General features: G+C 37.0%; 1 protein-coding gene across 1 annotated transcript in view; it reads left to right on the top strand.

Annotated features, from left to right (window-relative positions):
• Window positions 1-25356, top strand: part of UNC5C (unc-5 netrin receptor C) — a 344425-nt gene that overhangs the window by 265625 nt on the left and 53444 nt on the right. Inside the window, exons 5-7 of the mRNA XM_063108393.1 lie at window positions 15847-16027; window positions 20001-20168; window positions 22550-22714. Coding sequence (XP_062964463.1) covers window positions 15847-16027; window positions 20001-20168; window positions 22550-22714 — 514 coding nt within the window. The remainder of the gene's footprint in view (window positions 1-15846; window positions 16028-20000; window positions 20169-22549; window positions 22715-25356) is intronic.

The raw sequence follows: 25356 nt of genomic DNA, 5'->3' as shown, positions 1-25356 counted from the left end.
CATACCAGTGGAGTAGAACAGAGAACTCAGAAATCACTCCTCAGGCTTATAGCCATCCAATATTAGATGAAGGCAACAACAATCTACATTGTGGAAAAGACTGCCTCTTCAACAAGTGGTGCTGGGAAAACTGGATATCCATATGCAGAAAAATGAAACTAGATATGCATCTCTCACCATACACTAAAATCAACTTAAAATGGATTAAAGACCTAGGTATAAGACCCAAAACTGTAAAATGACTAGGGGAAAATATAGCTGAAACACTTCAGCAGTTAGGTCAGGGCACAGGCTTTATGAACATGAGCCCGAAAGCACAAGCAGCAAAAGAAAAAATAAAGAAATGGGATTATATCGAACTAAAAAGTTTCTGCATAGCAAAAGAAACAATCAACAGAATGAAAAGACAGCCTACAGAGTGGGAGAAAATTTTTGCCAACTATGCATCCGACAAAGGACTAATATCCAGCGTATACATAGAACTCAAGCAATTACACAGTAAGAAAATAAATGACCCAATTAAAAAATGGGCAAAGGAGTTAAACAGACATTTTTCAAAGAGAGACAAATGGCCAACAGATATATGAAAAAAATGCTCAACATCACTAGTCATCAGGGAAATGCAAATTAAAACCATGTTGAGATACCACCTCACTCCAGTTAGACTGGCTATAATCAAAAAGATGGTGAATAACAAATGCTGGCGAGAGTGTGGAGAGAAGGGAACACTACCGAACTGTTGGGGGACTGTAAATTAGTACAACCACTTTGGAAAACAATATGGAGGTTTCTCAAACAACTACAGATAGATCTTCCATATGATCCAGCAGTCCCTCTTCTGGGTATATATCCAGAGGAATGGACATCATCATGTCGAATAGATACCTGCACTCCCATGTTTATTGCAGCTCTGTTTACAATAGCCAAGATATGGAACCAACCTAAATGTACATCAATGGATGATTGGATAAGGAAACTGTGGTATATATACACTATGGAATACTACTCTGCCATAAAAAGGAATGAAATACTCCCATTTGCAACAAAATGGATGAACGTGGAGAAACTTATGTTGAGTCAAACAAGCAAAGCACAGAGGGATAAATACTGCACGTGCCCACTCATATGTGGGAGCTAAGAGAGAAAGGAAGGCAGGAAAGAAGAAGCACAGTCGTGCCGTGACCCAACAGAGCGAGGGAACATTCCTCGGGCTACAAATACAAGTGGAGGGGAGAGGGGGAGGGGGAGGGAGGTTGGGGGATAATTGGGAGGGGACAAAGGGTACAAAAGTAATTTCTGGTAACGTGTATGCCCCCGGTGTGAATCTGACCCTCATATCATGGGCAGGAGGGGAGACAAATAGCTTTGTATCTCATGAATATTCTTAATAAATAAATTTTTAAAAAGAAATGCTTCTATGAGATAAGAACGAAACACTGACCCTAAAAAAATAAAAAATTAAAATTAAAAACCAGGATTATCACTTATCCCATATTTAACTATGAGCTATAAATGGATAATTCATTGGCAATGTTATTCTGCTTTTTTCTCTTTGCTGATGATATTAATCAAAAAATAAATTCAAACTGAAAATAAAATATTTAGGGAAGAGGTAGTAGAAAATTTTTGAAATATGAGGTTGTTGAATGCTGGAGTAGCTGCTCAAAAGAAGTTATGGAAGCCTGAGCCATTGAAAAACGATTTTCATGTTTTGCTACAAAACTTCTCTTACCCTGACCACTCTTAGTACAGCCAATAGTTCTGACTTTTATAAAATACCAGTAACAGTGAAACTATAAAACCATGCATCTGGCAGCCATAAAAAAGTTATTTCTTAAATCATACCACACACAAGTAGAGATGGCAGTTTTATACACCTTTTCTGGGAACACGCTATATGGACTGGATATGCTCCAGTCCTAAAACTTGGAATCAAATTAGGAATAATTCATCTTCGTTAATATAATCATGTTAGTGTTTTGAGAACTCTGCCAGACTGAAAGTGTCAATGGAATTGAACGATCTAACTGTTAGAAGGATTTCTGAACATTTTATCCTCCTACTGTAAGAGCTGGAAAACAGTCCTCATATAGGCAGGCTAGAAATATGACATCTCTTCTGGCAAATACAATAGTTGGGATTGAGGCTGTAAATAAGGGGAAACTTTCCTCACCCCAAGAGTTTTATGAATGAAGACTCCAATAGTCTTGTGCAGTGGTAAATTGAAAGTCAGATTTCTACCAGGTTTTAAAATTTTTATTATTTTCCTGATTGGTACTATGAATTTAAAGATATATACTTCTTAGTAGGGACACTAAGTCACTGAGTAGAGACACTCCACCCAAAATATTTGTCTTTTAATAGTACAACAAGAACATAGTTATATTTTAAACAACTTTTAATAGCAAACCGTGAAAAAATTATTGGGTCATCAATGCTTAAAATATATTTGTGTAGATATAGGTCTGTTTGGGATAAAGTTAGTACTAGGGAAGAGGCAATTAAATTAAATTGACTGTCTCCTAATTCCAGGTGCTTTTCCTTCCATATATCATTGAATCCTCCTACACTCAGGGAGGGATAATCTTTCCCACTGTACAGGTAAAGATTGTGATTCTAGGAGCTGATATTAGACAAGGCTGCAAACTCAACTAGTCGGAGGGCTGGGATTCAGTGCCAAGTCTGTCTGAATCTAAACCTTTTATCTTCTAACAAAAAAATTTTTTTGACTGCACGTTTTTGAAATTTTGTTCATTAAATAACACAAATTGTGTGCATGGCCTTTTTTGATTGATTTTCCTAAGCTAATTAGGTAATATCCAGACAAAAAAATCTTTTGGGATAAATCATTTATTTAAAAAGTGTTACATCATCTCATCTCATCAATTTTCTAAAAGTAGAGCAACCACATTTTATTGTGTTGTGTGTTGTTATTATCTACACATACTTAGCGAAATAATAAAAATGTTGGAATTTTATAATATAAATGAGAAATTAAACTCAACTTCAGTGTCTATTAATGATTCCATTACTTAAGAAGAAGACCAGGGGGCCCAAGTTTATAGAGAGGACTAACTTGAGGAAATACTGTGATCAATTCAGTACCTGTTATGCTTTTTATATTTGTTGAGCATCCAGATGGAATTATCTAGAAAGTAATCAGAAATATGAATGAAGCTGAATGAAAATTGGAACTGAAATTAGTGAATTTTGAGTTAGCCATGTGGGTGGATGAGATCACCCAGACCATGTATATAAGCCCACTGTTCTCAAACCTAGATGCACATTCATATCACTTGAGGAGTTTTTTAAAATACTGATGCTTGGGCACTTTGCCAGCCCAGGTAAAGCAGAATCTCTGCTGATGGGACCCAGGCATGAGGAGTTCTTAATCACCTGCTCCCCAGGTGATTCTGATGCACGAAGTTAGGAGCCACTGATATAAAATAGAAAGAGGAGAAAATGAGAGAGAGATCCCTGAGAAGGACTATATGAAAATGGTGGATAAAATAAATGGATCAGTAAAAGGTTTGTGAAAGAACAGATAATCAGGTGACAAGAAAAACAGCAGAGAAAGGGTTTTCAGAGGGATGACAGTTGTTTGCTGTAGACAGGTCAATAAAGAGAATATGCCTTTGAATTTGGCAATTAGGAAGGACAGGGGTCACCTTCAAAAGTTACATTTGAGTAGAGCGGTGAGTGTGGATCCAGACGATGGTAAATTGAAGAGTGAATGAATGGGCAGGTGAATAGATGGAAACCATGAATATTCTACTCTTTCAAGGCACTAAAGGAAAGAAAAGGCTGAAGCATAGCTTGGGAAGGTGGGCATGTCAAGAGGTAATTTTGTTGTTGGTTTGTTTTAAGGATGGAGGGGACCTGTGCGTATTTGTAGGTTTCTTGAGACTCAAGAAAGGAAGAGGAATTTAATATTTTTGGCCTATTTGGTCTGAAAAAATAGGTCTGATATATGTTTCTTGGAAGATCACAAAGATACTGAGTACTTTGTTGGTGACTTTCTGTTGGGAAAAGGGTGACTTTTTCCTATTTGCTAACACTTCTCAGCTACAGTAGGATGACCTTATTTTTGTTTGTCTTTCCTTCATTGAATATTGAACAAAGACTCACAGTGTGAAGATTGCTTTTTGTTTTTGATTTTTTTTCATTTAAATTTATTTTTATGTATTGCTTCTTTTAAAAACATTTTTAATTGACACATTGTAAGTATACATACTTATGAGGGTACAATCTGATGTTCTGATACATACATATGCTGTATAATAATCAGGTTAGGGTAGTTAATACATCAATCACCTCATGCATTTATCATTTCTTTGTGGTAAAAACATTCAAAAGCCTCTCCTCTAGCTAATAGGTAATAAACAAAACTTAACTGTTGGCCAACAGGTAAAAACTTGATTACATAGGAGGAATAAGTTCTGATGTTCTGTTGTACAGTAGGGTGACTAAGGTTAACAGTTAAGATTACTCTTTACAGAACTATATCACCTTGTGTAAATGGATGGTGTCTTTACAACAGAATTTAAAGGAATGTTGTTAGGTAAAAAAAAGTGTCTGTTGAAAATATTTCTAAATATCTTTCATTTTTTGCTAGATATCATTGTTCCCTGTTTATTAGCCTTAAATCTTAACTTACAAAAGTTATTTAAAGTAATAAAGACACTAATGTAAGGTCTAGGGATGAATTATTTACTCTGTGGAGGAAAAATCATAATGTCATATCAATTTAAAGTTGTAAAGCAGTTATCAAAAGTGCTTTCATGTGTGTTTTTCATACCTCACAAGAACCTTATGAGGGAGTTAGGATAGGTACTATTATTCTTATTTTAGAAATTAAAAAAATAAGGATCGGTGATGTTATGTGACTTTCTCAAGATCAGCGAGTGGTACAGCTGGGTCTTAACCATAGGCCTTTGTACCTGAGACTCAAGTGTCTTTTGGCAAGGTCTCATTGGCCTTCTTAAAAATTGCAGCAATATACATAACTGCAGAAGCATCCAGGAGAAACATATGGGGATTCCATTGACTAGTCTCCAACTCCTGCTCCTATTAACCTGTTCTTTGTTCTTCCCAGTTCTCAGCCTCCTTCCTTCTGTCCCCAGTACAGTTCTCTTCTTGGTGACAGAATCACTGACCGCTGATGCTCTGCTGCAGTTGTCTTCAAATTTTTTGTTTACGTATCTCTAAAAGACAAAAAATACGTACCCTCCTGCACATTTTTAAGTTGATATTTTAAATTTTTATCATAAAATTAAACTGGGAAAAGATATTATGTCAGGGTATATTATAAATATTGGCATATTTATTAAAAAAACAACTCTTAGATAACATAAAGTTATCCGATGGAATGAAAACACCATAATGATTTCTTATCCACATTATCAGTTAATAAAATATGAGAACCAACTTTCTTTAATAGTAGGAAAATTTGCAGTGTTCCTTTTTCTATTTTAACTTGCATTTCTACACCACTTTCTCATAGATTTTTATCTTTATATAATACATTTTGGGCATAAAAATTTGTATTGATCATCATCTTATACTTCTGTATAATAAAAATATATATTTAAATTTTATTTCCTATGACCATAGGGATCAAAGTTTTAAATTTCCTCAGGATTAAGTTGTCAGTACTCATTATGATTATTAGTACATGATTTGTCTAAAGGACCCAAATATACCACAAATTTTGATAAATAAGTATTTAGCATAAAGACTGAATTTTTATTGGAAGTACATGTTTTAATAGAGGAGATGGGGTTGTCATCCCCTCATGTTAGCTTATTTAGCCATGTACTAATGTTGCTTACTGCTGAAATGAGGATAAAATCAATTTTATTTCTGTCATTTATAAGAGATTCAAATGCTGAGAACCTTCTTGTACATATGTAAAGAGGAATATGTGTGGCTGTGTTGTAGCAATGTCCCTCAACTCTGCACTTCTTCCAAGTTATATGCCTGCATTAGTCTGTTTTGTGTTGCTATACGAGAAATACCTGAGACTGGGTAATTTATAAAGAACAGAAATTTATTTGGCTTACGATTCTGGGACAGCTGCATCAGGCATGGGCCTCAGGCTGCTTCTACTCATGGCGGAAAGTGGCAGGCAGCCAGTGGGTACAAGCAGATCATGTGGCAAGAGGAAGCAAGAGAGAGAGAGAGGAGGTGCCAGGGTCCTATAAACAACCAGCTCTCACGGGAACTAATAGAGCGAGATCTCACTCACTAACCCTTCTCCCCAGGGAGAGCATTAATCCATTCATGAGGGATCCACCCCCATGACTCAGTCAGTTTACAGCAGTGTCACATTGGAGATCAAATTTCCACATGAGTTCTGGGAGGACAAAACATCCAAACTCTGTCAGTGCCAAAAACCACATACTAACATTCGGTAACCATCAGCTGGCACATTAGATCCTCCTTCAATTTTGATGAAAGTGAAGAAATGTAAATTACCTGATTTACAAAAAGATTTTTTACCCAGTTATTATGGCTCCTTATTTTCTCAACTACCACACTTGTATTCTCAATTACTCCCATGTCTGGCATCCTGGAGGTGTTTATACTCTCATGCAAAGTACAATGGTAAGATTTTGATGTAAGATATGCCTCTCTCTCTTTTGAAAAATAAAGAGCAAGTTCTTAGAGAAATTTGTTTTAGGAAGGAGTGTACGTGGAAGTTAAAGATATAAATACTGATTTCCTTAAAAATATTCTTGCTATACATCCCTTATAATTTTTGCATACTGCTGCATACTTGAATTCGAGCTTTGAAATCTCAGTTTGTAATTCTACTTGAATCCAGTTTGAAAATCTTGGCACCTTCAAACTGCTTTTTATCTAACAAGGAGAGTCTTCCCTTAGTCATTTACATGTTATGTTTTATAATACTTTATATGGTTTAGTTTATATTATTTCTCCAGGTCGTTTGCATTTGAAGAGAACCTTCTGATGGTGGGATTTAAAAATGGTCCCTCTTACAGACATTTCAAGTCACAGCCAAAAATCAGGGGAGCAATTTTGGAAAGCAAGGAGGCTTTCCCTATATCCCTAAAATCAAAGTATTCCCAGTACTAATGCTAGTTCCAAAAGTAAACCTGTTTTGGAGCTAAGAGTGACCAAGGTCATGGTGATATCCAGGGTGCATCCAATGCCTTTTTCTGAAGGATCTCATAGCTTCCCTGGGAGCAGCAGGCTGAGGCTAGCGCAACCTGTCAGCGCTCAGGTCTATAGCACTATAATTGCCTGCTCCCAGTTCTGTGTTTAGCAAACAGAGAAGAGTCCAGAGCTCAGACAGTCTTGAACTCAGATCTCCACTCCTTTACGAGCTTTGTAAGCCTGTGCAGTTTCTTCTCTATGAGCATTGCTCTTCTCATCTGAAAAATGGGAATATAAATATGTACTTCACAGGGCTGTTATGAGGAATAGAGAGTAAGTAAATAAAGTATCTAGTTGGGTGCCTGGAATGCTCAATACGAGCTCCTGTTTTCCTCCTATTTCACCCTTGGCCATCCTCTCCATGTCTCTCACCCGCTTCTCTGCCCTCCCAATTTCAGCACAGGGGAACTATTGTGCTTTGAACTCTCCACTCCGTTAATCCAGGTCACGATTCTCAGGATTCACATTAGGGCCTCTAAGGTCTCCTCTCCTTTCCAGGTCACATCCCCTACCTCCCCTACCCCAAAGAATGATAATTACTCTATAAGCACAGGGTATGTCCCATGATTTCCATTTCTTCTCTTTCTTTATGCCAGTCCTTCTGTCCCAGAATCCTTTCTCTGGGGAGAAAGAAAAACAGAGAAGAGAGCTCAGGGACAATCACTCATGAACTTGGGGGCAGTGTGGAGAGTAGAGGTGGCTGGAAGGGAATTCCATCTCTTGGGGACTTCGATAAAGTGTGAAAGCTAATGATCTTTGTGCCATGGTATGGGGTGGGGGTGGGGTGTACATTGATGTCATTAAAAGAACAAGTAATGAGGACTGACTTGAAGTACCAGGAGGAAAGAACTGGAACACTCACAAAAGTAAAATAAAACCTATAAAAATGTGGATGTTCTATATCTAGGTAAAAATAATAGTAATATATAAATTGCCTCTCATTTATGCCTTATTACCAAGTTCAATAATAAATATTTTTCAGATTAATTTTAATAAAATATCTTTGATTAAAAATCTATTTTACTTATACTTTTAAAAAATTGATGTATTGTGATGATTTCTTATAAACTGAAAGAATTAGAAAATAACGTTTATATAGATTGAATAAAATGTTATAATGTCTATAAAGCAGATTCATACTAATGACATCTCTAGAATTATAGATTCATAGTTTAAGTGGAAATATGTATTTAGGCTTAGCATACAAACTATATTGGTCAGTTTAATACTCCATTACCTAATGTACTTCTAGTACAACCTTAAAGAGTTATAATCTATTGATGAGTGGACTTTGTCTAGTAGAAATGTCAGTGAAGGCTAAAAGAACTCAGATGCTAAAATATTTTTCTTTGGTTTTTTAGATTAACACCATTTCTCTTGTATATTTTTTAGAGTTGTTTGGGTTTTGTCCCACCTCATTTAGTAGACCCTTAATTAAATGTTAATAATTTTATATATTTATTATATGCTGGGCATTAAGTGTTCTGTGTATTAACTCTTTTGATCCTTAGAAACCTTATGGAATGGGTTCTAAAATTATCCTCATTTTATAAATGAGGGCCCTGAGAAATAGAGAAGATAAGAAATTTACCCAAGGGAGGCACAAACATTAGCTCCCAAATGGCAGAGCTCGGTTTTGGAACCCAGGCAGCTGAGAGCAGCCCTCTTAGCTGGGACTTCAGGAACTGCTCCTTAAGTAAGATTTTGAAATTGCACATAATGAGATTAATCAACACCAAATACAACAACAGAATACGCAAATAGGTCTTCCTAAGGTTGCCTTGTGACTATTTTTATTACCTGTTTTAAAAAGCCCATGCCTTTATAACCACTTAAGTAAATTACTTCAAATGTGTCCCAAATTATTGAAAAGACTGCTGTTACTGAGCCACAAGGACAGAAATTGTTTGAACAGTATTTTGCATCACTGCAACCATGACAACAAGTCATGGTTTATAGTTGAAGCCTTTTATTGTTTTCTGAACTTCAACCTATTTTTCTCTCTTCTTGAATGTTTTATACGTAGCTAAAAATAACTTCTAACTCAGATAGACTTCTCTCTTGCATAAATCAGTTTGCTGAATGGGAGGGGTGGAAGACCAGCCTCAGGGTGAAATCAACGAAAACATTGAAATAACCAAGATAGGAACAGAATTCAGAGGCCAGACCAAAGTAGAATCCTGGTTAAAACCAAGATTAGCTTACAAATAAATAGCATTGCAACAATATAATTAATTAAATAATATTCAATACAGTACAGTTCTAGCACAACAAAAGAGTTTTATTGTTTCTTGGAATTTTATATACAGTGTATATAAGGAGACTAACTGTGGAATTACTTCAAATGGAAGAGTGTCACTTTACCTAGCAGTGTCAGTTCTGAAGACATTGTATGAAAAGTATATATATGTATTTTTTTAATTGTATATTATGGCTCTTATATTGATATCTCTTGCTGATTCAGACAATCCTTTACATGAAAAACAGAATAATTCTCACACGTTGTTTTCCCTTCCATATGTCTTCTCTCTAGATTTTCATTAATGCTTTATTGTTTTTGTCTAAGCCAAAATGGTAATAAATGTTGTTTCTGCCATACTGGCCTTGAAGATCTTTTTTATCAATATCCATGTTCAGTTCTTAATGGTAACATAAAGCTGATCCTTGAGAAGCAGAGTCACAGGGATGTGTTCTTTTAAGAGTATTTCAAAAATGCAAGAGGATTCACTCTGTTGATTGAAATAATGGGAATTTTGAGAAATTTAGCTATTGTTGAAACCATAGTGTGCTACCTGGATTCTTTGTAAGACCAGCCCAACCTGAACTGATTATCCTTTCAGTCCTCAAATCTTTTCTGCCTCCAGAGTACCTGCTCCACACACAAGTCTCAGACTAGAAATTGAAGACAAATCCCTCTAGCACCCTCTTTTCCACATGCATTGAACTCTTGTGTCCTGCCCGTTGTCCCTTCAAATTACTTTCTGAATCCATTCTTTTCTCCTCATCTCCCTTGCCACTTGCTTAATTCACTCTTCATGGTCGTTCACCTGGGTGATGGCAATAGACTTTTAACTGGTCTCCACCTTCTGCTGTGCCTCCTTCTAATCCACCTTAAAACAGTCATTCTTAAATCAACGTGTCATTATGCTTCTGCACCTTAAATCCTTCACTAGATTGCAGTAAGTACAGGTAAAGACCAGATGCAGCCCTATTCGGAAGTTTTTGTTGAAGTTCCTAGAAGGCTGGTGTTGCATTCACTGAGATGAGTAAGGTGTGGGAGGAGCAGGTCTGGAAAGGCAGTTCGGGAGGTTGTTACTAGACAACCGAGTGGACTTGCAGGAAGGCAGTTGGATACATGAGTCTGAAGTTCAGGGTGGGACCCAGGCTGGAGATGAATTTAGGAGTCATCTGTGTGAGACTGGATGAGCTCACCAAGGAAGTGAATATGGCAGAAAATAGAAAATAAAAAAAAGAGGTCCAAGGACTGAGCAACAGGGGCACAAATGTTAGCCCAGCGAAGCTGTGGGAGTGGAAGAGAGGTAGGATGAAAATCAGGAAAGTGCTGTGTCCAAGAAAGCCAGGAGGAGGAGGGAGTGACCAGCTGGGTCCAGTGCTGCTGATGAGTCAAGTAAGGTGGGCACCAAGGCCTCGCCAGTGCATTCAAAACTAGAGAGAGTCACTGGTGACTGAAAAGAGCAGTCATGGTGAAGTGGTGGGAGTGAATGCAGATTAGACGGGCTCAGTGGAGATGAAGAGGTTGGAACTGAAGACAGTGAGGATAAACAACTGTTCCAAGGAGTTTTGTAAGGCAGGCAGAGAAATGTGGAGGTGACGAGAGGCAGAAGTGGGTGGGAAGGGTTTGTGTTTTATGTTGTGAAAAATAACAGCACATCTCTGTGCTGATGGAAATGATTCCATACGGAGAGAAAATTGAATGATTTGGAAGAGAGAGGAGAACAGCGGGGCCTTGCTCTTGAACAGGAGAGTGGGAATGGGACGCAGAGTACAAGTCAGCGGTGAGAGACAGGAGCAGAGAGCTCCCCTGGTGAAAAGAGAGGGTGCAGAAGGGGGAAGGTAGGTGGATAGCGGGAGCTTTGGAAGATCTCTCATGACCTTCTGTTTTCTCAGCGACATAGAAATTTTGGTCAGCAGCTAGAAGTGAGGATAGAGGGGGAGGTAGTGTTTAAGGAGAGAGGAGAATGTATGAAATAGTTGTCTAGGAGAGTGGGAGAGAGAACAAACAAAGGAAATACAGTATGTCTTCTCAGCAGGATGAAGGGCCCATTTGAGTTCTCATATCCTGAATTTAAGATGAGCCCACTCAGCATGGCTGTGCACAGAGGACACCGAGGTGGCGTAGGGGAATAGGGACCATGTGAGTGCCTGGAAGGAAGAGAGGGATGAGAGAGTGATGGTATAATGCATGATTATTTATGAAGTTAGACATTGGAATTTAAGCTTGGTAAAGGAAGGAGAGGTGACATGAGAGGATGAGAAGTGAAGTTGGTGAGTCCACTACATGGTAGTGAGTAGGAAAGACAGAAAATGGGAAATGGTGAGGATGACTGACACTGAGTTTATGGAAGGGTCACAGTTAATGGGAAGGTAAGAGCTAAACCAAAGCTTTTCAAACTTTCATGTGCATATAAATCCCCTGAAGTTCTTGTTAAGTTGCCCATTTTGATTCATTAAGCCTATGTGGGCAGAGCCTGAGATTCTGCATTTCCATCAAGCTCCCAGGTTGCTGTTGGTCCAGGGATCTCATTTTGAAAGGCAGTGATCTAGAGAGGTATTTTTCAGCCCTAGCAGTAAAATATTACCCTTTGGGGCATTTAAAAAATACTGATGCTAGACCACTCTAGAGCAGTGAACCAGAATTTCTGTGGGTTAGATTTAGTTTCTCTGGGTTGAATTTACACTTGATATATCATAAATGTTCTCCAAGTTATTCTATTGTAAAGCTGGGGTTCAAAACCTCTGGCCTAGAACCATTGCGGGAGGGAGGGTCATTGAATTGAGGGGCTAAGATTTGGAAGTGTCATCTTGTGGTTATTAAAATCATTAGAAATTATGACAGAAATTATGCTGGGTAAAGTAACTATAAGAGGTATGTAAATTACTACACAAAAATGGAGACATTGGGTGATATTATCTCTTGGTATGAGATTCAAAGCAAAGGTGTTTAGAGGGAATAGTCTGAAATAGACATTATGGAGCAAGGAGGACGCTTTCCCAATCCACAGTCACAGTAGTATGTCGGATTTGGGAAATCAGACATCTACCACTTGAGAAGACTACAGAGGAAACAATAGCATCAAAAAAGGTAGAGAAAAAAATGAAGAAACCAATCTAAGAATGTTGAAATTTTGGAGGATTTTGCTGCTGTACTCCAGGACTTCTGGAGATGCGGCTGTACAGCACAGCCTGGGATGATAGTGCAGGAGATGAGAGATGACCTGCAGTCCTGACCTGAGCCTGTCATGCAGACGATGGTCTCAAAGCAGAGGGTGGCATGGCTGGCATTCCCGGGGCCTAGAGAACTGTAGGGAGTCTTGCCAGAAGCTGGAGGAGTACTTGGCTCCCCTCTTCATTTCTTCAGCTGTTTTCTAGCTATAGTTCTTCAAAAGAGACATATGAGCCAACCTACTGTGGAAAACATGAAAGCAGAGCTTCTGTGACTAAAGCAGTAAGTAGGAGAGGAGGGCAGTGCACGCCCACAGGGCCCTGGAGGCCTCCCCAGCACTGCTGGGGCTTCTCAGGGATCCCTGAAGCTCAGGTCATAATCACTGCTCCCAAGTTGCTGAGAGACACCCAAGGAAAGTGTGGAGTTAAAAGTAAAGTTCACATACCGGTTACCAAGCCCTGCTTGCTGCCCCATATGCAGAGAAGCCAATACCATGGCACCAGTTTCTGGGAAAAGAAAAGGCTTTATTCATGAGGTTGACCAGTGTGGAGACAGGAGGCAGGGCACCTCCAATTGCCTCTCTGATTCAGGGGCTGTGCAGGCTTTAAGGGGTATTTGGCAACTCTGATTGGCTAACTCTGAGTCAGGCTATATGGTGTGTTGAAAGTGGATTGGATAGTTCCAAGTCAGGCCACATATGATAATGAGACAAAACTGATTGGCTGGCTCTGAATCAGGCCATATGACTAGGCAAAGGCTGATCATAGGTTAGGACTCAGTCAGGCCATATGATGCAGGCAAGGGCTAATTGGTTAGGCCTGAATCCATTTCTTTGGTGGAGGCTTTTCAGGTTCCTGTGGTTCCCAAGTCATTGGGAAGGCAAGGTCCTTCTCTCTGTGCATGCTCAGCTTACACCTTGCAAGATAACTTGTAAAACAACTTGAGATGGGGGGAAAAAACAGTTTTAGATAATTTTAGGCAGTTTTATACCCAACAATCATATATTGTCTCTTTAAATCTTTTGTCAACTGTGTAGATTGAACTCTTTAGTCCATGTAATAAACTCTTCAAATAAACAAGTGGTTTGCAATATCCCTTGGGATCTCTATATGTCATTTGTAATTAGGATAACATCACTGTGTTTTTAAACTGATATAGTTTACATAGAAGAAACCATGACTTAGGTTGGGTTCTCCAGAAGTGAACTTTGAGCCAAAGGTTTGGATACAAGAAGTTTTTTAAGGAAGTGCTCTCCCAGGAGAGCCCTGTAAAGTGGGCAGAGCAAACAGGAGAGAAAAGGAGAAGCCAAGTAATAGTGTAAATTCAGGCCAAGTCTCCAGGATATAGCTTCAGCCCGATCTGCAAAAGGGAACTCTGGAGAGTTGCAGCTCAGATTCTGACCTGAGTGGACAGATGGCATATTTCCCCACCCATTAGTCAGCGGCTAATGGGGAAGTTATAGAGGAAGCTGTGAACTCTTGTGCACTTCCAGGCAGGGAGAATCCATGAGTCTGAGGGCTGTCCTTCGAATAAGAGTAGCTGGTATGGCCCTTGAAAGAAAAGCACGCTGAGCACAAAAAAAAGTAGAAGGGATTAAAGACCGACTGAGGGGAGCCCAACAGTGCTTTCTATGAGTAGAAAGCTTTCTTTAGAATGGCATAGATAACCTAGGTAAAGACTAGATTCAAAAAATATTATCCTGGACATTTCTAGCGGTGTAAGTTTTTCTACCTTCTCCCATCTACTTCCAGCAAGATCATGTTACCACACAGAGGGCCAAACTTAGAAAATTCAGGTCAAAATGAGAATGAGTACATATCAGATATATCCAATCTTTGACTGAATGTGCGGTCTGTACTCACAAACAAAATGCATGTTTGGAAAACCCACTGTTTTAGATGGATTCTGTTCTCTTTCTCACAGCCTTTAGTGCAAATATCAAGAATATTTAGCTATTTCAGAATTTACATCTTTACAAATAGTTGCTCTAATCTACATCCTTACATGTTGTTTTATTTCAGGATTGTTGTTGGTTTTTGTTTTTCTCTTTAAATGTTGGCCTCTCTTCTAAGGATTATTGGAACATAATATTTGAGAGTCCCTGTGTTAAATGTAATTTAGAGCTGTGCAATGTCAAGTCCACTGACAGATTTAGAGATTAATTTCTAGACCTCTTGTGGTGCTGGAGAAGCTCCTTAAGATTTTGAAAATGGCAACAATATTGACTCCCTACCACTAAAGGTTACTTGTATCTACATCTTCCCTAATGCAAAAGGAAAGTTTAAGTGTGGTAAATATCAATGTTATTTCGCTTTATGGAAAAACCTGTGCAAAGAGAAAAAAAAAATCAATCGCCAGCATAAGAAATAGTGTATCCTCCAGAAAGATAGCTTATGCAGGTATTAGTATTTCCCTCATTTTATTCAGCAAGCATAATATCACTGTTGCTAAATTGATATTATTTGCATAGAGAAAACAGCATAATAGTTTTGAGCAGTCATGTCTTATGACCCCAAAAGTAAACCATGAGCCAAAGATTTGAACACTAGAAATATGCAAAAGGAGAGATTTGAATGTGATTTATAAGGTATTCGGATTGTACCGGGATTTGGTAGAGAAACCTTTTTTTTTTTTTTTTTTCCCCTAAATATTTTGGCTTAGATGCATCTCTAAATATGTATTTTGCTACATTTTAAAGTCAGTGCATTTGGGGGGAAATTTAATCCATATGTTTCAGTGAGGATACATGTAAATCATCCAAATGTTATTTTATTAGAGCTACATAATGTCTAAAATGCCTTTTGAGCTTGTTTTTCTGTTTGTTTGTTTTGTTTTGTTTGTTTGTTTTTATAGTCCTCATATTCTTTTCTGAAAAGCAGCAGGTAAGTTGCCAAGAGTAAACAAATCAAGTAGCAAAAGGTTCAGTTTGAAATGCTTAGCCTATTATTTTTGATTGGGTTCTGAACTTGGCAGTGCACATCCCCAGTTCCTGCCTGCAGGGCAAAGTGAAAATAAGTTGGACGCTGTATTTCCCAGTAGGTTTATTGGCATTTTAAAATAATGTAGTGCAGACAGAATCAGCATGTTTGGCAGGTGAGTGGTACTTAACATGACCTCATGACCTCGGGAAGTTATTTCCCCCCCAGTTTGGAGAAGCTCATAGCATGGAACAATGTTGTACATATTACAAAACACAAGTTAGGACAGTCAGCCAGCCAGGGACCCATACTGGAGATTTATCTATTTTTCTTGTGCATCTTTAGGTGGAATGGTTGAAAAATGAAGATATAATTGATCCTATTGAAGATCGGAATTTTTATATTACTATTGATCACAACCTCATCATAAAGCAGGCCCGCCTTTCAGATACTGCAAATTATACCTGTGTCGCCAAAAACATTGTTGCCAAGAGGAAAAGTACAACTGCAACTGTAATAGTCTATGGTGAGTGAGCTTTCAGGGTCTCAATCTAGTTTATGTGAAATTGCAGTTTCTCTTTCATATTGGTATTTTAATTGTAAAATATCACGCTAGAGTCCCCTTTTCAGTATTGCTGCTCATTCCAGCCTCTCACGTAGACAGCGAGGATTAACTGCTTCCCCGATACTCCTAAGACCAGGCTTCCCTGGCCCTCTGTCAGTCAGCTTCTAGGAAAGTGAAGAGTCTACCTGAGTGCATGCTGCTTCCCTGTGCCCTTCCATCTTCGTAACCTGTACCACCAAAATCTAGATTGAATTCTGGAGATAAAGATGCTGAAATCAGCCTGCTGATACTTTTGTGCACCTGGGCTCAGTCCAATGGTTGCAAACCTCGGGAAAGCTGGAGCTGACCTGTTCCCCAAGCACATCAGAGCATCTTTAACTTACTCAAACATTTTTAGTCACTCTATCAGAGTCAGGCGGATTGAAGATAAGGGCTGTCATGGCCAAGTGGCCCTAATCCTAACAGCATGGCAAAGTCCAACGTAACCACTTCTGCAGGAAGCTTCTCTCCCCTCTCTGGTCCTTTCTAATTCATCTCATCTCTGAACCTATCATTTTTCCTGAAGTACCAAACTATCTTGTACCCAATTTTGATGCGGCATATATGCTTCAGTTTAATTGTTTTCTAGTCATTTCACAGGTTGTTCAATCTCCCCAGCTAAGCTTCAAACTCTTTGTAGATTGAGAAACTGGTCTGAATATTTATATATTTTTCACAATGTGAGACACGTGATAGGTCCTTATATTGTTTATGATTTATTGTCTTGGAGGAAACTAAACAACGTTGGGAAGCATTTTGAGGTTATGCTGGCTCCTGAATGATATGTCTCACTGCCATTTAGAACATAATGAAGCTTTTCATTGCTGCTTCAGTGTTAAACAATACTCTAAGGGCCTGAGTCTGATTGACTGTGAAGGAGGGACGGTCACTGGCAAGTATCTGGCTCATGATACTTACTGCAGAAGTACTTACTAAAGAAGTTAAGAATATGACACCCAAAGTATGCTGTTCTGGTATATTGACTATTTTTTTAGTTAAAGGCACTTGAAAAACAGCAAGTACAGGAAAATTGTTCTGACTTTCCTTCTGTTTCTTAAAAGCAGGAGATGAAATTCTCATCTGAAAGATGTCTTTCCTATACTAGAAGGAAAGTAGCATTCTTATTATCAAGGATGGGAAGCGAATTCTGTATAGGTCTTATTAAAATAACTCTTAATCTTTAACTTCACCACATAATTTAGTTATTTCTTCACAACTTACTACTCTTTGTCCAGTTCAGTATATAAGTGTTCAACTCTAACTAATCTTTGGGTCTTCATCTCGTTATGAAGGTTCCATTCCACATAAAACTTGTATTAAGTAAATGTGTATGTTTTTCTCCCGTTGATCTGTCCTATGTTAATTTAATTCTCAGGCCCAAACCAAAAAAAAAAAAACAAAAAAAACCTAAAAGGATAGAAGTAAACATTTTGCCTTCCGTACAGTGCCATTTAGATGGATGTGTGCCAATGACGTAAGGGGTTATGAAAACACAAGCCATTATGATATTCCAAAGGCTGAATACAGTGATGCTTTAAAACTGTCATTTAATTACAGAACAGATGTATACATTTTTTTTAATCTTCTGATTACTCTGAGGTTTAATTTCCTAGTCCAGGTAATGACTATGGTAAATTGTACTGGATTGCCTCTCTTAAATTGTAATAAAATATTTCCTACTTTTTATCTTTTTCTAAACTGCCTGAGAGACTTGATTAACAGCATTTCAAATGCAAAGGAGAAATGGGACACAATCATGGCATGCACCAATCATAAATAACTAATGAAGGCAGATTATATATAGATGTTTAATAGACATGCAAATCTCTTCCTATGTATAGCATGCTTATAATATCCATAAATACAGTGTGTACATTATCTTTAAAAGGGATCAAACACAAGTAACTTAAGCATTTTGAGTTAAGGAAACAGCATCAAACTAAAGGTCAGGCATCTTGGGTTCTAGAACTACTTCTGCCACTAACTGACCTTCAGTTGGTCTTTTAACCAGGTTTTCTGAGCCTTTGTCTCCTTCTAGATAAAATGAAGGGATAAGCCTAATTATCCCTAATCTTTGAAGACCTTTCTGTCTTTAAAAGTTTCTCGTTATTCATTTCTCATTAAAATTCTAGCAGAACAGTACATGTGTCCTATAAACCCAAAATCAGCTTGCCAGTATGCTACTAAGCAATTTATACTGATAATTCCATGACATTTGGAGTTTTGTAAAGTTGAGTAGGTTAAGTTGCTCTTTGGAACTCTAACTGAAACCCTACCTATCAATCATCTGTTTGCCCTATCCATGACCTCATAAAATAAGTTGTCCAGAGGTTATAGGTTGGGCTCACTAGAGGTCCACAGAAAAACATATACATCTAAAAAGTATTTCATATTTTGAGTCTGTTTTATACATTTTTATTAATATTATTAGATTGCAAATGTACTCATATATTCATTAGAGAGAATTTGGAACACTCAGAGAAGCTCAAAAAAGAAAATACCTATAATCCTGTCAACCTGTATCCAGAGATAGCATTTAAAAAGAACCACACAATTGATATGTATACTACTGGTATTTTCTCTGCATACATAGGATTTAAAAATAAGGGATACGCATATATTATTATTACTTAAAACGTAATGTTGAAATATTCATGTAGTATTAAATAGTCTTCTACAGCATCATTTTTTATGGTTGCCTAGGAGTCAGTCAATCACATGAACATATGAGGATACTTCAAATAGTTTGTGGAAAAATGGAATTGAAAGATAATATGAATCTTTCCATGAATTTTTTGAAGACCCTTCATGAATAGTTTATTTTAGTTTTCCTACTTTTGAACATACAGTTGTTTCCAATTATTTATACCTTTATATTAACAAACTCTGTGTGAAAAATACCTTTGTTTTTGTAAATATAGCATATTCGTGATTATTCTCTGTTGGATAGTTTTCTAGAAAGTAAGATGTTGGGCAAATGATATGTACATGTAAGTTTTGTGTTACTTGCCTTTACACCTTTTACTATCAGGAAGCAGATGTATCATGTGTTAGTTGTATCATGTTTTAACTACCAGCAAATAATTTTTGTTACCAAATTGCTTAATTACAATAGTTGAATAGACTCACATTACTAAAGTACTAAAAATATATATTGGAATATTTTCTAAAGAGGGATCTCCAGAGTTGTATAGTGTGCATGGTGTTAGGGTGTAGGTTTTACAATCACAAATATACTGACAGCTCCAGCAAACATCATAATTAGCCTTTATACACAAAACAGGTGTTCGTTTCAATTACATCAACTAATTGCCAATTCAGTCAAATAGCCAGTCAATGTGTTTAAAACTCCAACACTATAAGATTTTATTTTTTAGCCAGCTTCACTGATTAGTTTATGAAACTTACTAAAAACCCTTAAAAGGCTGTAAAATTTGCATATGCTAAAGAAAAATAATCAATCATCTGGTTTTTTTAAAAAGGCTAAATGATTTTATTCAGTTACCGTGCTATAGATCCATTTGCAGTCTTGGCATAAAGATGTAAGCATTTATTATTTGAGATAAGTTGTTAAAAGTAATTTGCAGAGCTTGAATTGGTAAGGGGATGTAATTTTTTAAAGAATACTGGCCAAGGAAAAGAGAACACGGTCCTGTTTATTTTTCTAAGTAGGTGAGTAAATGTTGGTAATAATTTTACCTCCATGTTTAGATTCTTCAGCTATACAATAAAACTTTGGATTAAATAATAAGGTCCCTTCTAATAGTCTCTTCTAGCTTTGAAATTTTCGATTTTTTTGTGGTCTCTCAGGAGATGACTTTTTATTTATGTATCATGTGCGGTTTGTGTGCATATACACGTTTAATCCACTTTTTTATTGTTTACCTCCCTTTAGTAAATGGTGGCTGGTCCACCTGGACAGAGTGGTCTGTGTGTAATAGCCGCTGTGGACGAGGATACCAGAAACGTACAAGGACCTGCACCAATCCAGCACCACTCAATGGTGGTGCCTTCTGTGAAGGGCAGAGTGTGCAGAAAATAGCATGTACTACATTATGTCCAGGTAAATAAACCTGTCCTTTCATTCCAAATGTCTCCCAACATCACCATCCTAGATATATGTTTTAAAGATTAGATACAAAGGCTTTATTCTTGATCTGAATGTGTGATACACATTATTTGAATTCATCCTACAGTCAATGTTTACATTGCTAGGAAATCAAGTATTTTCCTCCAAAAGAGTACTTAACTTTGTTACCCAAACATGCAAAATAGTCTGAAACAGAAGATTAAACACTCATAAACACAGTTCTTCTGTATTATTCAACAAACCTGCTGGAGCCTAGATTGCAGGTTCCATAATTCAAGGGATTTGAACAGCAATGAAAGCCACACATTTTAGGAATAACAACTCTTGGTCTTCAGAAAAACATGGAAATTAATTGGAAATGAAATTTAGAAAATGTTTTAGACTGAAATATTTGATATTTGGTGTCAGTTTCTGGGCAAAGGCAAATAAAACATTTGGAATGAATTAAAGGAAGGCAAAGCTCTGTGACACATGGGATAATGGCTTTTGAAAATATAATGCAGTCAGCTCTTTATTATCTGTACATGTTGGTCATCTGTTTTGCGCATTATTTGCAGTGGTACCTGTAGCAAGATCGCTTCTTAGCATATTTCTGCCCTACCTCATATTGCTACCAGCTCTTATACCTTGAAAAATTAAAGTTAAAATCTGCCAAAAAACAAAACCAAAACCTGTGAAAATGCCTAGTATAATATATTCCAAAGTTAAGCTAAAATTATTTTGAAATAATTCATAAATTTAGTGCATTCATTGGAGTAGCTATTGTGCTATCGGTTTCATTGTTTAGATACATGGCCTCTTCACTTTTTTTTAATTTTACTTAATTTTATCCTGTTCATCCTTTAATAGAAACTTTCGCAGAGTTGGGCTGGAGAAATGAACTGGAGAGAAAAATATAATCTGTATTTTATATTCCCAAGTGTTGATTTCCAAATATAAAATGGTCTCCCGCACTGAACCTTTGAGAGCTTTTATTAAGGAACAAATTTTGACACTTAGCTTAGCACTGCAGATTTTATTTTGTACTCTCCTATATTTTATCTAGGTGCTTATTCCCACAATTAAAAATGCACTGATCAACGTGAGTTGAAATAGAAATGTACCTGTGTGTCCGGGTATCAGTACACTGAGATGGTCCAGGTCAAAGCAAATGTCTTTGCTCCAGATAGTTGGGAGTTGCTTATTTAGTCAATTCTGTATGATTGAAATATGACTGCTTTCATCTTTTTTCATGTGGGAGAATGTTTGTATCTCTATACACATTATACATAATATATTTACATAATAATTTGAATATGAAATCATATAAATTTCCCAAACTATGTTGACTATTAAAATTGATATCATTTTTCTCCATATTCAGGTATAAGAGGTTTATATGTTCAATAAATAACTTTTGGCCTTGTTTTACATCGAATTCTAGATAATCATAATTATTTATGTATTTCAGAGAAAATTAAACATTTTAAACTCCTATTTCAACATTTTTTATCCTATTTCTGTGAGAAACTTAAAAGAATGCATTTTAAAGTTGACAGTGAAATTTACGTAGATTTTTTTAAACTGGGATTTTGTGTTTTTCAAATAGAGCTATCTCAGCTGTTTATCACTGAAATTGCTAATAAGCCAGCCACCAAAATTAGAAAGAAAGTGAGTGAATTCTAAATGATTGAGTCACAGTGAAAATTAGGAACTTACCTACATATTATTTTTAAAATAAATATAGAAATGGGTACATCATCAAATAATGGAATGGAATCACTAAATAATAAATAGAAAATAATATAGCCTTCACAAGAAGCATTGCTAAAGGTTTCAAGAATCAAGCAGCCTGGATGAAAATAGTAAAATAAAAAGAGTATGTAAAATATAGATAGATTGATAGATATGGATTGGATGGATAGGTGGATGGATGGATGGATTTATTCCCCACTCCCACCCAAGTTTACTTTCACTGTCCACACGACACTATGAATGAAGGAATCTTAGATCCAAAGAGAGGCCCCCTAATTTTTAATGCAAAATAGAGAAGCTTCCACATTAATGGAAAAAGAGGCACCATGATGACCTACTTTTACATAGCTCCTGGTGACAACTTTGGATTTTGTGTGTCCTATTAAGCTTCCGTTGGCTTCGTCAGTGAGGAAACAGCCACACTCCCTGTAGGAAAAGTCCACAGAGCCCAGATGATGTCGAGCATGCTCCACTTCCCAGTGGTTGAAATGAATGCAGTGCTTCTTGGTGGTGTGTTTGCTTCCAGTTTTTGCTTTGTTATGTCGTGCTTGAGCTCTGCTCCCTTTACCCTCAAGCAGCTGCTTCTCTCTCTTACCTGCTGCTGGGTTTTTTCATGACAGTGGATGGCAGGTGGACCTCATGGAGCAAGTGGTCTACTTGCGGGACCGAGTGCACCCACTGGCGAAGGAGGGAGTGCACAGCGCCAGCCCCCAAGAACGGAGGCAAGGACTGTGATGGCCTCGTCCTGCAATCCAAAAACTGCACGGATGGACTCTGCATGCAGAGTAAGTCCATTTGTGCAAACTACAGACACTGAAGGGGCCTGAGATTGAACCATTTGGATCTCTTAGAAAGAAATATTAGAAATTAAGAATTTTCAAACCACATGAAATGTGATAATATAACATTATTCTAGCTCTGTCTCTAAATTGGAAAAAGCTAATCTCCCAGGAATCAGAATGAGTAACTGTGTCCAGTTAACAAATGACACACAGTATTGCTTTCCCACTAGCCAGAAGTGATTTAGTCATTTCCACAGAGGGGCTGTCATTCTTTCCAGACCAGGGAACCATTACGCAGTTTTGTCAGAGCATACAAAAGGGCACTGTAAACTTCTCATAGAGTCAAAACATGATTTCCAAAAAGTGAGCTACTTATTGGTAATCCATGGCTTCTGCTGAACCAATGTCCATGGAACGCAAAGCCTATGTACGGATGGTAGACATTTCTGCAGGTAGATTTACCAATTTACAACAAGTATTTAGTAAAAACATCTTCACAACCCCTTGAAAATGCTGCGTTTGTCTTAGAAATTATAATGAGTATGATTTAGCTAATTTAAAGGAAATAATGTTAATAAAACATAAATTTTTAAAATGAGTGCAGAAATTTGGCTCAGAAATGTTGTGGAGGCTATAAGCTAAATATTCTCCATTTTTCGTGTCTTTGTTCTGGAAATTTTCTTAATGAGATGGTAGTTTGATTTCCATACTTGCAAACTCTCACTTCTTTACTAAGGAGCCCTTAAATATTCACAATTTACCATTTCTTTTCATGACCGTGCATTGAGGTACTAAGAGTTGTTCTGAAATCACACATGTTCAGATGAATGGATCAAACAATGTGCTGTCTTTGGATCTGAACTAATGGTGGCCAAATGTTAACATTTCTTATAACACAGAATACAAGCAACCAAATGTATTTTTATAGAGGTATTTGTATTCGTCTTTTAAGGATAAGGTATTTTGTTTTCACCACATGAAATTCTCTTTACCTTTCAGAGTCTATACACTCAAGGACCTTTAAAAAGAACCTTACTTAAAATACAAATAAATAATCGTGTTGTTTATGCAGAATAAATATCCAATAAGTCTCTTATTTTTATGTTCCTGACACATCATATTCTTCGAGAATGGGCTTCTGCTGAGCGTAAAGCACAGCTTCTGGTTGTGATGTGGGGATTGCTACCGTGCATCTCCCTAAGCTGGTACCAGAAATGCAAGAATGAAAAGCTATTTCACTAACCATCACTAACGATCCAGGGTTTGTTCCTCTGGGCATGAGTTTGAGTTGAGGATTAAAATAACAGCATACCACATACAAGATATTCTTTTTAACATTTTTATCATTTAATATTCTTCCTTCAATTGTACATCACACTGTTTCATGTGACTGAAAAGTAGCAATATTTGTAGTTTTTCTCTCACTCTTTTGCTTTCTCTCTTTCTCAATATAATATTTTGAATTTTAGTGATTTAATACCTACTACTTCTATTATGCATATTTAAAATTCTTCAAAGCAACCTGTTTAACCAGGAATACAAGGCCCCAAGATGAAACATTGGACCTTTTGTTAGTTATACAAAATGACCTGTTCTAAATAATGACATTTGTCAAGCATAAATATGAAATATTCAGACAAAAACTTTCATGACATAATAACCTCTTAGCATCTAGATCATTTCTTATCAGCATTAATAGAATTTTTTCCTTGTGATTGGTTATTTGTCAGTAATAATGGCCTGAAGTGTGTGTGTAAATAGGGAAGAGGAATGAGGCTACAAGGCAGGTTTTTTGTTTTTTGTGTGTGTATTTATTTTTCATCAAGTTTCTTTTTAGACCAAAGCATTTTGGTGTTTGGATTAAAATCATTCAGTTAAAAAGCTATTTCTTTCTATAGCTCTGATTTGCTGTAGTAACAATCTCTACTAAGTCAATAAACTCTTTCATTTTCCCTCCTATATCTACTCTAGTCCAACGGAGAATTGTAGTCTATACTACTATTGATTTCCTCAGTGATAAAAAACCACAGAGGTATTGCTGTGCTGTGTAATTATGGTATTTTACAGTGAAAGCTGTAGTTTCTGTTTACCAGTAAGCATGGTGTTTCTGGCATAGTATTGCTGCCAAAGTCTCACAAAGAAATAATAGTGCTTTGACCCTTATTTTGGAAAACAAAAGACTTTCTAATAATAAACCTACAAAACTTGTGAGAAGAACAAGGTCTGTGTTCAGAAAAAGAATGAGGAGGAGGCCGGCCAGTTAGCTCACGTGGTTAGAGCGTGGTGCTGACATCAAGGTCCAGGGTTCGATCCCTGTACAGGCCAGCTGCCCCCACCAAAAAAAGAGGAATTATGGTAGAAAAGACAGCCAGAAAGTTGCAATCAATAATTAGGAATAATCACTTACTGTTTGTTTACTTTGGGAGAATTAGTGTCTTGAATATATTAACAAAAATAGTCCTTCAGCAGTATTGCAATATTATCTCAAAACAAAGCTAGTTTACTTACCATTGAACCAGATATGAAATACTACCTCTGAATCTACGCAAAATTGTACACAGTAATTCTGATATAAATGTAGCTATACTGGTAGGTAGGAAAAATTCAGAGTTCATAATGGATATGATTAGGATTCAGTTACCTGG

This window comes from Cynocephalus volans, chromosome 9 (assembly GCF_027409185.1).
Source record: "Cynocephalus volans isolate mCynVol1 chromosome 9, mCynVol1.pri, whole genome shotgun sequence".
NCBI lineage: Eukaryota > Metazoa > Chordata > Mammalia > Dermoptera > Cynocephalidae > Cynocephalus > Cynocephalus volans.
Note: the sequence above shows the minus strand (reverse complement) of the source record. Positions and strands in the feature narration are given on the sequence as shown.